Consider the following 16,877-nt stretch of genomic DNA (forward strand, 5'->3'; position numbering starts at 1 on the left):
GTACTTCCACTGTCCTTCATCCCAGTTAACAGTGCACCATTGTCTAAACTGTCTGTACTTTCACTGTCCTTCATTCCAGTTAACAGTGCACCATTGTCTAAACTGTGCTTACTCCCCCCTCCCATCTGGTATTCAGAGTAAAATAGGTATGCGCTCCTTCCTCAGGGCCCACTTTTTTACGTACTTGCTCTGAGTGCCACCTGTGCCTTTGTTGGACCGCTTGAGCTTTTCAACAAATCTAACAAAGACAATTTTGTTTGACTACTTGATTAGGAAATGTCCGATACGTTATGATATTGTAATAATGCAAGTTGATGACACATTTTAGTTTTGTCTTGGAAAGTTGGCAGCAACAAGCAAACAAACATGCTAACCATGTTTGTTTTTGATTGTTTGTACATTGATGTTACATCCATGATGTCGTTCACAACAACACAACATATGACATGTGTTGTGTGTGTATGATTGTTTGTACATTGACGTTACATCCATGATGTCGTTCACAACAACACAACAGAATGACATGTGTTGTGTGTGTATGATTGTTTGTACATTGACGTTACATCCATGATGTCGTTCACAACAACACAACAGATGGCGTGTGTTGTGTGTGTATGATTGTTTGTACATTGATGTTACATCCATGATGTCGTTCACAACAACACAACAGATGGGATTTGCTCTTGTTTTTGTGTAATATATGCTTGTTGTTTGTATTGCACGCTTGTTGTTGTGTACAACACGCTTGTTGTTGTGTACAACACTCTTGTTGTCGTGTAATATATGCTTGTTTTTGTGTGATACACACTTGTTGTTGTGTGATACACGCTTGTTCTGTGCTTCACGCGTGTTGTTGTGTAATATATGCTTGTTCTTGTGTAATACACACTTGTTGTTGTGTAATACACGCTTGCTGTTGTGTAATACACACATGTTGTTGTGTAATACAAGCTTGTTACTGTGTAGTACACGCTTGTTGTTGTGTAGTATATGTTTGTTGTTGTGTAATACACACTTGTTGTTGTGTAATGCACACTTGTTGTTGTGTAATACACGCTTGTTGTTGTGTAATACACACATGTTGTTGTGTAATACAAGCTTGTTACTGTGTAGTACACACTTGTTGTTGTGTAGTATATGTTTGTTGTTGTGTAATACACACTTGTTGTTGTGTAATGCACACTTGTTGTTGGGTAATACAAACTTGTTGTTTAATACATGCTTGTTGTTGTGTAGTACACACTTGTTGGTGTGTACTACATGCTTGTTGTTGTGTAATACACACTTGTGTGTTGGTTATTGTGTACTACATGCTTGTTGTTGTTGTTGTGTAGTACACGTGATAAATATAGTAAACGTTCATGTTGTTGTATAATACATGCTTGCTGTTGTATAATACCTGCTTGTAGTTGTGCAATACATGTTTGTTTTTGTGTAATAGACACTTGTTGTTGTGTAATACACTCTTGTTGTTGTGTAATACACACTTGTTGTGTAATTATTGTGTAATACACATTCTTCGTTGTGTAATACATGCTTATCGTTGTCTAATACACGCTTGCTATTGTGTGACACAAACTTGTTGTGTCCTACACACTAGTTGTCGTGTACTACAGACTTGTTGTTCTGTACATCAGGCTTGTTGTTGTGTACTAAATATTTGTTGTGGACTACACGCTAGTTGTTGTGTACTACAGACTTGTTGCTGTGTACTAAATATTTGTTGTGGACTACACGCTTGTTTTTGTGGACTACACGCTTGTTGTTGTATACTACACGGTTGTTGTTGTGTACCTTAGCTAGTTGCTGTGTACTACAGGCTTGTTGCTTTGTACTACAGGCTTGTTGTGTATTAAATACTTACACGGTTGTTGTTGTGTACCTTAGCTAGTTGTTGTGTACTACAGGCTTGTTGCTTTGTACTACAGGCTTGTTGTGTATTAAATACTTACACGGTTGTTATTGAGTAATACAGGCTTGTTGTTGTGTAATACATGTTTGTTGTTGTGCAATACAAAAATTTTACAAACATGTTGTTGTGTATCACCATCCATCCATCCATCTTCTTCCGCTTATCCGAGGTCGGGTCGCGGGGGCAGCAGCCTAAGCAGGGAAGCCCAGATTTTCCTCTCCCCAGCCACTTGGTCCAGCTCCTCCCGGGGGATCCCGAGGCGTTCCCAGGCCAGCCGGGAGACATAGTCTTCCCAACGTGTCCTGGGTCTTCCCCGTGACCTCTTACCGGTTGGACGTGCCCTAAACACCTCCCGAGGGAGGCGTTCGGGTGGCATCCTGAGCAGATGCCCGAACCACCTCATCTGGCTCCTCTCCATGTGGAGGAGCAGCGGCTTTACTTTGAGCTCCCCCCGGATGACAGAGCTTCTCACCCTATCTCTAAGGGAGAGACCCGCCACCCGGCGGAGGAAACTCATTTGGGCCGCTTGTACCCGTGATCTTGTCCTTTCGGTCATAACCCAAAGCTCATGACCATGACCGGAAAAGGGTGGAGTGCCATCTCCGGGTTGGGGAGGAGATCTTGCCCCAAGTGGAGGAGTTCAAGTACCTAGGAGTCTTGTTGTGTATTACAAACATGTGTAATACAAACATGTTGTGTAACACAAATATGTTGTGTAATAGAAATGTGTGTAGTACAAACATGTTGTTGTGTAATACAAACATGTTGTTGTGTAATACAAACATGTAGTTGTGTAATACAAACATGTTGTTGTGTATTACAAACTTGTGTAATACAAACATGTTGTGTAATACAAACATGTTGTGTAGTACAAACATGTTCTGTTATAAAAACATGCTATATAATACAAACATGTAGTTGTGTAATACAAATGTGTTGTGTAATACAAACATGTTGTTGTGTAATAAAAATATGTGTGTAATACAAACATGTTGGGTAATACAAACATGTTGTTGTGTAATACAAATATGTTGTGTAATACAAACATGTTGTGCCATACAAACATGTTGTGTAATACAAGCATGTTGTTGTGTACTACAAACATGTTGCGCAACACAAATATGTTGTTGTGTAATACAAACATGTTTTTGTGTATCACAAACATGAAGTGTAATACAAACTTGTTGTGTAATACAAACATGTTGTTGTGCAATACAAACATGTTTTGTAATGCAAACATGTTGATGTGTAAACAAACACGTTGTTGGGTAATACAAAAATGTTGTTGTGTAGAACAACCATGTTGTGTAATACAAACATGTTGTTGTATAAAACAAACATGTTGTGTAATACAAACATGTTGTTGTGTAATACAAACATGTTGTGTAATACAAACATGTTGTTGTGTAATACAAACATGTTGTGTAATACAAACATGTGGTTGTGTAATACAAACATGTTGTTGTGTAAAACAAACATGTTGTGTAATACAAACATGTTGTTGTGTGATACAAACAGGTTCTTGTGTAATACAAACATGTTGTGTAATACAAACATGTTGTTGTGTAATACAAACATGTTGTTGTGTAATACAAACATGTTGTTGTGTAATACAAACATGTTGTTGTGTATTACAAAAATGTTGCTGTGTAATACAAACATGTTGTGTAATACAAACATGTTGTTGTGTAATACAAACATGTTGTTGTGTAATACAAACATGTTGTTGTGTATTACAAAAATGTTGCTGTGTAATACAAACATGTTGTGTAATACAAACATGTGGTTGTGTAAAACAAACATGGTGTGTAATGCAAACATGTTGTTGTGTAATAAAAACATTTTTTTTAATACAAACATGTTGTTGTGTAATACAAACATGTTGTTGTGTATTACAAAAATGTTGCTGTGTAATAGAAACATGTTGTTGTGTAATACAAACATGTTGTGTAATACAAACATGTTGTTGTGTATTACAAACATGTTGTTGTGTAATACAAACATGTTGTGTAATACAAACATGTTGTTGTGTAATACAAACATGTGGTTGTGTAATACAAACATGTTGTTGTGTAATACAAACATGTTGTGTATTACAAAAATGTTGCTGTGTAATACAAACATGTTGTGTAATACAAACATGTGGTTGTGTAAAACAAACATGTTGTGTAATACAAACATGTTGTTGTGTAATACAAACATGTTGCGTAATACAAACATGTTGTTGTGTAAAACAAACATGTTGTGTAATACAAACATGTTGTGTAATACAAACATGTTGTTGTGTATTACAAAAATGTTGCTGTGTAATACAAACATGTTGTGTAATACAAACATGTGGTTGTGTAAAACAAACATGTTGTGTAGTACAAACATGTTGTGTAAAACAAACATGTTGTGTAATGCAAACATGTTGGTGTGTAATAAAAACATGTTGTTGTGTAATACAAACATGTTGTTGTGTATTACAAAAATGTTGCTGTGTAATACAAACATGTTGTGTAATACAAACATGTTGTTGTGTATTACAAAAATGTTTCTGTGTAGTACAAACATGTTGTGTAATACAAACATGTGGTTATGTAAAACATACATGTTGTGTAATACAAACATGTTGTTGTGTAAAACAAACATGTTGTGTAATACAAGCATGTTGTTGTGTAATACAAACATGTTGTGTAATACAAACATGTTGTTGTGAAATACAAACATGTTTTTGTGTAATACAAACATGTTGTTGTGTATTACAAAAATGTTGCTGTGTAATACAAACATGTTGTGTAATACAAACATGTGGTTGTGTAAAACAAACATGTTGTGTAATACAAACATGTTGTTGTGTAAAAAAAACATGTTGTGTAATACAAACATTTTGTTGTGTAATACAAACATGTTGTGTATTACAAAAATGTTGCTGTGTAATAGAAACATGTTGTTGTGTATTACAAAAATGTTGTTGTGTAATACAAACATGTTGTGTAATACAAACATGTTGTTGTGTAATACAAACATGTTGTCTAATACAAAAATGCTGTTGTGTATTACAAAAATGTTGCTGTGTAATACAAACATGTTGTGTAATACAAACATGTGGTTGTGTAAAACATACATGTTGTGTACTACAAACATGTTGTTGTGTAAAACAAACATGTTGTGTAATACAAACATGTTGTTGTGTAATACAAACATGTTGTGTAATACAAACATGTTGTTGTGTAATACAAACATGTTGTTGTGTATTACAAAAATGCTGCTGTGTAATACAAACATGTTGTTGTGTAAAACAAACATGTTGTGTAATACAAACATGTTGTTGTGTAAAACAAACATGTTGTGTAATACAAACATGTTGTTGTGTAATACAAACATGTTGTGTAATGCAAACATGTTGTTGTGTAATACAAACATGTTGTGTATTACAAAAATGTTGCTGTGTAATACAAACATGTTGTGTAATACAAACATGTTGTTGTGTAATACAAACACGTTGTCTAATACAAACATGTTGTTGTGTATTACAAAAATGTTTCTGTGTAATACAAACATGTTGTGTAATACAAACACGTGGTTGTGTAAAACATACATGTTGTGTAATACAAACATGTTGTTGTGTAAAACAAACATGTTGTGTAATACAAACATGTGGCTGTGTAAAATATACATGTTGTGTAATACAAACATGTTGTTGTGTAAAACAAACATGTTGTGTAATACAAACATGTTGTTGTGTAATACAAACATGTTGTGTAATACAAACGTGTTCTTGTGTAATACAAACATGTTTTTGTGTATTACAAAAATGTTGCTGTGTAATACAAACATGTTGTTGTGTAAAACAAACATGTTGTGTAATACAAACATGTTGCTGTGTAATACAAACATGTTGTGTAATACAAACATGTTGTGTAATACAAACATGTTGCTGTGTAATACAAACATGTTGTTGTGTAAAACAAACATGTTGTGTAATACAAACATGTTGCTGTGTAATACAAACATGTTGTGTAAAAATGAATATGTAAATATTGTGTATTTTGTCTCCCCGACAGCTGTGTCCGTGTCTCAAGTCACCGTGTCTGCTCAGCCTGTGAGAAGCACAAGCACCACTGCCACCACAACAACAACAACAACAACATTGGGCAGCGTGCACAGGGGCGTGGCCAACACAACTACCAGCACGGCGGGGCCCAAGGAGAGCGGCAGGGGCGTGGCCAGGCCGCCTCCCGCCATGGCGCAGACCACCTGGCCGCCGCCTGCGGAGTCCTTCCCTCTGCCTCAGCGCTTCTGTGAGGCGTGCCAGAGGAGGGACATCATGTGGCCCCAGACCCAGAGGGGCCTGCTGGTGGAGCGGCCCTGTCCCAAAGGCACGCGAGGTAAGCCTTCTTTAGACCCGCCATGGTCTCGTGAGAGGACACCTTCTAAGATCTTGGATGTCAACAAAGTCACCTGGCAGCAACCAGCGCTCTCATTGGCTCCTGGCTTCATTGGCACAGAAACGTTGTGTTCTTGTTTCTCTGGCAGGCACAGCATCTTATTTGTGTGTCCTCTCCACCGGGACCTGGCACCCCAAGGGCCCCGATCTCAGCAACTGTACCTCCCACTGGGTCAACCAGGTGGCCCAGAAGGTGAGCGCCCAACCATTATTGATGTTTTTCTTCACACCCGCCACCGCCAGGGTATTTGTGTCGCCTAAAATGTTTGGATTAGTGCTGCAAAGCACATATTACCTGGACTATAGAGGTATATAAGCCACACCCACTTTTTCCATACATGAGCCGCACTGGACTATAAGTGGCAGATATGTATGTTGTGAAATGACTTATTTACACAGAAATGTTTATTTACATACCTTCATTGTTCCCAAACGGTTTCTGTAACAGGGCAGTAAAACGGCTGTTCAAACAAAACAGAATTCATGGTCATGGACCCACTGGAAGTCGTTGTAATAACCAAATAGGGCTGGGCAATAAAACCATATCAATATTTAGCACGATAGACATGTACCATAGTCTAGACTATAGAACGCACCCGTATATAAGACACACCCACTAGATTTTGAAAGAAAACAATATTTGTCCATGTGTTTGTCACACCGGACTAAAGTGGCAGATATATATGTTGTGAAATGACTTATTTACACAGAAATATTCTATAAATGTTTATTTACATACCTTAACTGTTTCCAAACGTTGTCTGTAACAAGGCAGTAAAACGGCTGATCAAACAAAATGTCAGTCATGGTCATGGAGCCACTAGCTGTACAAGCTAGCTAAACAGACTCAATAACTCCACGCTGACGTTTTGCTGAATTTACTGAGGAATTTGTGAAAGTGAAACAATACAAAAAGAATGTAAGTTAATAATACTAAAAACAGACGCTTGTAAAGGTGTTAGCATATTAGCTAATGCTAATGATGCTAGCTTGATTACATTTCAATAGCAGGTACAAATATGTATGAAAACACTCCTAGAGACATCACACATGGGACACTTTAGTAAGTAAGAATAGTTTTAGTTATATTGTAAAACTTACAAACGTTGCTTCGAGTGATGAATGAATAATCTATACGAGTAGAAACGTTATGGACGGCTAGAAGACGGAACGGCACGTCTACTTCCGCTTCAAAGCTTTAAACAGTAAAACAAAATCCACATTCACCCACAGCACCCACAGTGAGCGAAGTCGCCCGAAAGATGTTGCCGTAGCACAAACAATAACACACCATTCAAGTGTTTATGCATGTGTTTAGTAAAACTGTTTGCATTATGAACTTCAGCGAGGAAAAATCCATCAAATAGCCGCACCATCGTATAAGCCGCAGGGTTCAGAGCGTAGGACAAAAGTGGAGGCTGTTAGTCCAGAATTGTCCACTAATATTTGTGTCACGTTAAATGTTTTGATTAGGACTAGTTGAATAATGGACTGGTCAGCGACTATCAATAATCAATCAATATGGTAACGATTAGTTGAATAATGGACTGGTCAGCGACTATCAATAATCAATTAATATGGTAACGATTAGTCGACTCATGGACTGGACAGTGACTATCAATAATCAATCAATATGGTAACGATTAGTTGAATAATGGACTGGTCAGCGACTATCAATAATCAATCAATATGGTAACGATTAGTCGACTCATGGACTGGTCAGCGACTATCAAAAATCAATCAATATGTTAACGATTAGTTGAATAATGGACTGGTCAGCGACTATCAATAATCAATCAATTTGGTAACGATTAGTCGACTCATGGACTGGTCAGCGACTATCAATAATCAATCAATATGGTAACGATTAGTCAACTCATGGACTGGTCAGCGACTATCAATAATCAATCAATATGGTAACGATTAGTTGAATAATGGACTGGTCAGTGACTATCAATAATCAATCAATTTGGTAACGATTAGTCGACTCATGGACTGGTCAGCGACTATCAATAATCAATCAATATGGTAACGATTAGTTGAATAATGGACTGGTCAGCGACTATCAATAATCAATTAATATGGTAACGATTAGTCGACTCATGGACTGGTCAGTGACTATCAATAATCAATCAATATGGTAACGATTAGTTGAATAATGGACTGGTCAGCGACTATCAATAATCAATCAATATGGTAACGATTAGTCGACTCATGGACTGGTCAGCGACTATCAATAATCAATCAATATGGTAACGATTAGTTGAATAATGGACTGGTCAGCGACTATCAATAATCAATCAATTTGGTAACGATTAGTCGACTCATGGACTGGTCAGCGACTATCAATAATCAATCAATATGGTAACGATTAGTCGACTCATGGACTGGTCAGCGACTATCAATAATCAATCAATATGGTAACGATTAGTTGAATAATGGACTGGTCAGCGACTATCAATAATCAAACAATTTGGTAACGATTAGTCGACTCATGGACTGGTCAGCGACTATCAATAATCAATCAATATGGTAACGATTAGTTGAATAATGGACTGGTCAGCGACTATCAATAATCAATCAATTTGGTAACGATTAGTCGACTCATGGACTGGTCAGCGACTATCAATAATCAATCAATATGGTAACGATTAGTTGAATAATGGACTGGTCAACGACTATCAATAATCAATCAATATGGTAACGATTAGTCGACTCATGGACTGGTCAGCGACTATCAATAATCAATCAATATGGTAACGATTAGTTGAATAATGGACTGGTCAGCGACTATCAATAATCAATCAATTTGGTAACGATTAGTCGACTCATGGACTGGTCAGCGACTATCAATAATCAATCAATATGGTAACGATTAGTCGACTCATGGACTGGTCAGCGACTATCAATAATCAATCAATATGGTAACGATTAGTTGAATAATGGACTGGTCAGCGACTATCAATAATCAAACAATTTGGTAACGATTAGTCGACTCATGGACTGGTCAGCGACTATCAATAATCAATCAATATGGTAACGATTAGTTGAATAATGGACTGGTCAGCGACTATCAATAATCAATCAATATGGTAACGATTAGTCGACTCATGGACTGGTCAGCGACTATCAATAATCAATCAATTTGGTAACGATTAGTCGACTCATGGACTGGTCAGCGACTATCAATAATCAATCAATTTGGTAACGATTAGTCGACTCATGGACTGGTCAGCGACTATCAATAATCAATCAATATGGTAACGATTAGTTGAATAATGGACTGGTCAGCGACTATCAATAATCAATCAATATGGTAACGATTAGTCGACTCATGGACTGGTCAGCGACTATCAATAATCAATCAATTTGGTAACGATTAGTCGACTCATGGTCTGGTCAGCGACTATCAATAATCAATCAATTTGGTAACGATTAGTCGACTCATGGACTGTCAGCGACTATCAATAATCAATCAATATGGTAACGATTAGTTGAATAATGGACTGGTCAGCGACTATCAATAATCAATCAATATGGTAACGATTAGTTGAATAATGGACTGGTCAGCGACTATCAATAATCAATCAATTTGGTAACGATTAGTCGACTCATGGACTGGTCAGCGACTATCAATAATCAATCAATATGGTAACGATTAGTTGAATAATGGACTGGTCAGCGACTATCAATAATCAATCAATATGGTAACGATTAGTCGACTCATGGACTGGTCAGCGACTATCAATAATCAATCAATTTGGTAACGATTAGTCGACTCATGGACTGGTCAGCGACTATCAATAATCAATCAATTTGGTAACGATTAGTCGACTCATGGACTGGTCAGCGACTATCAATAATCAATCAATATGGTAACGATTAGTTGAATAATGGACTGGTCAGCGACTATCAATAATCAATCAATATGGTAACGATTAGTCGACTCATGGACTGGTCAGCGACTATCAATAATCAATCAATTTGGTAACGATTAGTCGACTCATGGACTGGTCAGCGACTATCAATAATCAATCAATTTGGTAACGATTAGTCGACTCATGGACTGGTCAGCGACTATCAATAATCAATCAATATGGTAAGGATTAGTCGACTCATGGACTGGTCAGCGACTATCAATAATCAATCAATATGGTAAGGACTCCTGGATTATAAAACCTTCACATAATCAGCGGCTCCAATTTAGCGGTCACCTTTAAAATTGAGCGTGTGAAATAGTTAGTCAAGTGCTGACTAGCAATACAAATGATCACTTGATTCAGAAATATTGATCTGTGCTGTAAGTCTTGATACAAACTGTCGTGATTTGCATGAAAACAAAAGACATTAATGGCCGCAGCGATAAAACAAAAGAAAAAGAAGACATGTTGTCAAGATGAAGGGTTATTAAAAATGCTGACAAGTACATAAACAAAGGATAATTAAAGTGATTTTTTTACACAACTTTGTCTCTTTCTGGTTAGCTAGCGAGCTAACACGCTAACTTTTGAGTAGTGCATCTTCTCCAAGTCCGACATGTTTGATGAACTATCATCACAAAATCCTTTTTGGGTGTTGTTTACAAATTCAGAAAATGAGCCAATAGTAGTTTTTGTGTGGTAATATTAAAATAATTGATATAAAGCAGAATTAGATGACTTTCACTATTCTTGCTCTAATCCAGGGGTTTGTGACCTTTTTACCTTAGGGCCCCTCTCAAATATTAACACTGAATTAGTCATCTTACTATTTTCATCATTTTCAATAATGATACCCAACGATATGAAAGCACAAATTGTATTATTTATTGAACACATAAACCTCAGGCTGATTAGAAAACTCAATACTACCCAAATATGCTGCATAAAAATACATTTACGTACAATTATGTTGAGCTAAAATAAACTAAATTAATTAATAATAATTTAATTTACAAACAAATGTTTTCTTAACTAAACTGTCAATAAAATGTAAGTGGAAATGCAATTATTTGCATTATTAATAAGTATAATTGTATTGTATTTATTTAATTTAACTATTTTTATTGTGTTTGATTTGATTTGATTTGATTTGTAATTGTTTTAATTTATTTAATTGTATTATTATATTTCATTATTTAAATATGCTGCATAAAAATAAATGTACGTATTATTATGTTGTGCTAAAATCAAATCAAATAAACAATTAATAATTTAATTTAAAAAACACATGTTGTCTTAACTAAACTGTCAATAAAATTAAAGTGTAAATGAAATTACAGTTTCACCACTCTAGTGTCAAACTGTATTATTTAAATTATGTATTTATTTCATTTAATTTAATGTAATTGAATTTAGTTGATTAATTTAATTTTAACTATATTTATTGTGTTTGATTTTATTCAAATGTATTTGTAATTGTTTTAATGTATTTAATTGTATTTTTGTATTTAATTATTTAAATATGCTGCATAAAAATACATGTACGTAATATTATATATTTATGGCGGCCCTCTAGGGGGCGCTCACCTTTCTGTGGTGTGACATAAGGATGTTATTTACTATTTATTATTATGATTTATTGCACTTTGGTAAACACGATTGGTTTGGCGCTCGCAGATCCGCAGCGGCGAGAACGCGGCAAACTTGGCGAACGAGTTGGCGAAACACACCAAGGGTCCGATCTACGCCGGAGACGTCAGCTCGTCGGTGCGCCTCATGGAGCAGCTGGTGGACATCCTGGATGCTCAGCTGCAGGAGCTCCGCCCCAGCGAGAAGGACTCTGCTGGGCGGAGCTTCAACAAGGTAGCCACCGCCTCAAACCTCACACCTCACACCAGCTGCAAGTGGAACCTCCAAAGTTGAACTCAAGTGCTCCTCTTTTTTTTGTTTTAACTATATAAAAAAAACATCAGTAAAAATTTGAAATAACATGTAGTTTGAGATGAAACACTCCTTAAAGAGACACACACACACACACACACACACACACACACATTTGACTGCCTGGCTGAGTACAGAGGAGCCAGGTGAGTAAACACTATCACTACTGTTAGTCTGCAGGGTACTGTGGAAATAAAGAACACAACAGCTGAATTCAGTCGCTACTACCAAGTACTGATGCACCTGAAATCAAAAGGTATCTTATTTGGATACCTTTATTGTACCTGACTCAAACACTTGGCGGGTAAACAAGCGTGTTTGTAGCAGACTGCCTCAAAGTGTTGTTGTCATTTGACGTGCGCACAAAGCAAACACGCCTATTAAGTACTCAAAGTACTTTTCACAATGCGCTAGCTCAATGCTAATCCACATGCATCATGTCATATGCATGCTACTGATTAGCATTAGCGATTTTACATGGCGTTCTTCAACACCTCCAAATGTGTTAATGAAAACCAAACAGTTGATATGTGATAAGTAATAATACATTGTACTATTACAATAATACATATGTTAATAATACAACACCGCACATTTCAATAATTTTAGTCTTTAACTTATATTTACTTTATATTCTTATTTATTCCTCTATTTTTTGTAGTTATGATACGTTACCAAATATGGAACGATGTGAACCTTGTATGATTTATTTGATTCTTTAGTCATCCCATTCTATTGCTGTTGTTATTTGTGGATACTTTGTATTGTTTATTCATATTTCTCCATGTTTTTCTGTGTTTTAGTGATCATTTCCTCTTGTAACTCAGCCAATGTTTTTTCTAACTATTTCCTTTGGGGATCACTGACGTTTGTGTAAGTGGAAGTATAAACACGTTGGATTTAATGGCAAAGACTACTTCCTGGCTAACAGACCTCGGACAAAGTGAAGTAAAAACATATTTGAAAGTGATACTCCGAGGTGTAAGAAAATAAAATACTACAACTGACAGCACAATTATTAATATTAGCTCTTAAATGTTACATTGTATTATTAAACAAATAAACATTTATTGACACATGAACACACTACACAAGTACTCTGGCGATTAAAGCTTGCTAAATTTGACCAGTAGAGGGCGATAACGCTACATCTTAGGTTTAATTGTGATGAGTCACAAACATTGTGTGCAATGTTTGATGTTGTTTAATTTCTATATGCGTAAACTTTTGTAGTTTATTGTGTGAACATTTGAACAATAAACCTTCTATTTGATTTATGTAAAGTATACAATCAACATTATACTTTTGCCATGTTTATTTTATGAGTATACAGTGTGTTCAGTCTTAAGTGAAGGAAGAAGTGTCAAGAAATAAAACTAAGGAAAGGAAACTATTTAAAAGAAGAAACATCAAAAACTTCTGGAGCTTCTGTTTCTTCAATGTGTTAACTATCTGCCTAGCTGCACATGCTGGAAACAAGTAGCGAGGGCAGAAACATACAATTATTGAGAGTGTTGAAGTTTTTGTTGAACTTGTAACTTTTTAATCATATTTTGTTTTGTGGCCATGAATGAAACGATGGAGGTTCCACTTGAGTAGTTTCCTGGAGTCTTCCTGCCCGATGTGGATTTACTTCTGACAAACTGAGCGATCACCACAATTGTTTGTGTGTCAGACATCAAGTCATCTTGTTTCTGATCTCTTCTTTTTCTGGTGGAATTGTAACAAAAAGCTTCAAAAGCGAGAGCGGACGTGCAGGGCGTACACCAAGGTACAGGTGCCCCCCCCGACCTTGCCTGCTGCCCCCCCTCTGTGCTACCTGTGTCCTATTCTCACCTGTGCTGCACTCAAAGCCTTCTCACTTCTCTCTCGCCCACTCGAGGTCGTCTCTTCCTACGCGGGAAACATTGTTGCACTGGAAGTTTGGTATACCGCACTTAATATAACCATAAAAGAAACTTCCAGAAAATGTCCAATAGCTAAATACTTCCATTGAGACGCCTGCAAACCTCCGTTGCGATGAGGACAAAAGTAACATAATGCTGCTCTGTATTAACTATTATAACTATAATTTGTATTATTTATAATAATTACATTTATTTTTTTATGTATTTAATTTAATTATTTTATTTAATTATTTAATTTAATTTAGTTTAATAATTTTATTTTATTTTATTTTATTTTAAATTGTTACATTTATTTAATTATTTGTTTAATTTATTTTTTATTTAACATAATTTAATTTAGTTTAATAATTTGATTTTAACTATATTTATCGTGTTTGATTTTATTTTATTTTATTTTAAATTGTTACATTTATTTAATTATTTGTTTTATTTATTTTTTATTTAACATAATTTAATTTAGTTCAATAATTTGATTTTAACTATATTTATTGTGTTTGATTGTATTTAATTGTATTTTAAATTGTTACATTTATTTAATTTTATTATGTAATTTAATGTAATTTAATTTAGTTTAATAATTTGATTTTAACTATATTTATTGTGTTTGATTTTATTTAATTAAATTTGTAATGTTTAAATTATTTTATTTTATTTATTATAATGACATTTAGTTCAATCATTTAATTTTAACTATTTATATTGTGTTGGATTTTATTTTATTGTATTTTAATTGTTTTAATATTTTGTATTTTATTTCATGTAATTTAATTTAGTTTAATGATTTAATTGTAACTATTAGGGGTGTGGGGAAAAGATCGATTTGAATTCGAATCGCGATTCTCACGTTTTGTGATTCAGAATCGATTCTCATTTTTTTTAAATCTATTTTTGTATTATTATTATTATTATTATTATTATTTTTATTTTTTATTTTTTTAATTAATCAATCCAACAAAACAATACACAGCAATACCATAACAATGCAATCCAATTCCAAAAGCAAACCCGACCCAGCAACACTCAGAACTGCAATAAATAGAGCAATTCAAATCAAATCAAATCAACTTTATTTATAAAGCACATTTAAAATTGACCACAGGGGTAGCCAAAGTGCTTTACAATGGGCAGGTTCAAAGATAATACGACAACCGAGCAAACACAACACAACACAACACAAACAGAGCACGATAAAAAATAAATAGATACAATAAATAGAAGTTAAAAACAGGTTGACAGCAGGTGTATTATGGGGCGCCATAGCAGGATGGACATCACTCAGTGTTAAAAGCCATGGAATAAAAGTATGTTTTTAAGAGAGGAGACACAAACACCACACACAACAATTGAGAGGAGACACAAACACAACAAACCAAAAGTAGTGAAACAAAAATGAATATTATCAACAACAGTATCAATATTAGTTACAATTTCAACATAGCAGTGATTAAAAATCCCTCATTGACATTATCATTAGACATTTATACAAATAAAAGAACAAGAGTGGCTTACACTTGCATCGCATCTCATAAGCTTGACAACACACTGTGTCCAATATTTTCACAAAGATAAAATAAGTCATATTTTTGCTTAATTTAATAGTTTAAACAAATGTACATTATTGCAGTCAGTTGATAAAACATTGTCCTTTACAATTATAAAAGCTTTACTACATGCTTACATGTCAGTGATCCTGCTCAAATCTATGTATTCCATCAATAGACAATCCTTTTCAATCGGCAAAATATCCTTTTTGAATCGAGAATCGTGTTGAATTGAAAAAAAAATTGATTTTGAATCGAATCGTGAGCCCGAGAATTGATATTTAATCGAATCGTGGGACACCCACGGATTCACAGCCCTAGTAACTACTGTATATCTATCATGTTTAATTGTATTTATTGTATTTTTTATTGTTTTATCTATTTAATTTAATGTTTTAATTTAGTTTAATGATTTAATTGTAACTATATTTATCATGTTTGATTTTATTAATGATATTTTTAATTGTTTAAATTTATTACATGTTATTATTTAATGTACTTATTTAATGTAATTAAAATAGTTTAATGATTGAATTGTAACTATATTTATTGTGTTTGACCACAACCATCTCATGTGCACCGTGATCAACTATGAGTCTACTTCACAGGAAATACATATTTAGATATACATATAGATCCTTGCATGCACACACACACACACACACACACACACACACACACACACACACACACACACACACACACACACACACACACACACACTTTCTGACGTCACAAGTAACATCAGGGTGTTTATAACAAGTCAATAACATTTCATCTAACCAGGAAGAAGTAGAAGAAGAAGCTGTTGTAGCGTGCATACACACACAACATCACCTGCATTAATAAAACCTTTGTACATTTAAAGTTTTATATTTTTCATGGATTTCAGTGACATTCATAACAATTCATCTTACATCATTTTCACACACACAAAAAAGTGTTGCATCGTTAGTAATGTGTCATCAAACTGATTTTATGCAGGGTGGGCGTGTCTAACTTACACATGGTGGGCGTGTCTAACTTACACATGGTGGGCGTGTCTAACTTACACATGGTGGGCGTGTGTAACCTTCACCGAATGGGCATGACTACTTTACAAGTGGTGGGCGTGTCTAACTTACACATGGTGGGCGTGTCTAACCTTCACCGAATGGGCATGACTACTTTACAAGTGGTGGGCATGTCTAACTTAGACATAGTGGGCGTGTCTAACCTTCACTG

At 35.0% G+C, this 16,877-nt stretch overlaps 1 protein-coding gene across 13 annotated transcripts in view; it reads left to right on the forward strand.

Moving 5' to 3' along the window:
* LOC133635434 (adhesion G protein-coupled receptor L2-like) overlaps positions 1 to 16,877 on the forward strand; it is a 257,133-nt gene that overhangs the window by 184,297 nt on the left and 55,959 nt on the right. For 10 of the 13 annotated variants that reach the window (XM_062028653.1, XM_062028642.1, XM_062028643.1 and 7 more), the window contains 4 exons: positions 5,962 to 6,285; positions 6,434 to 6,537; positions 11,942 to 12,127; positions 13,938 to 13,976. In XM_062028653.1, the coding sequence (XP_061884637.1) occupies positions 5,962 to 6,285; positions 6,434 to 6,537; positions 11,942 to 12,127; positions 13,938 to 13,976 (653 nt within the window). The remainder of the gene's footprint in view (positions 1 to 5,961; positions 6,286 to 6,433; positions 6,538 to 11,941; positions 12,128 to 13,937; positions 13,977 to 16,877) is intronic. The other 3 variants (XM_062028644.1, XM_062028654.1, XM_062028655.1) reach the window with 1 other exon arrangement.

This window comes from Entelurus aequoreus, linkage group LG19 (assembly GCF_033978785.1).
Source record: "Entelurus aequoreus isolate RoL-2023_Sb linkage group LG19, RoL_Eaeq_v1.1, whole genome shotgun sequence".
Classification (NCBI taxonomy): Eukaryota; Metazoa; Chordata; class Actinopteri; order Syngnathiformes; family Syngnathidae; genus Entelurus; species Entelurus aequoreus.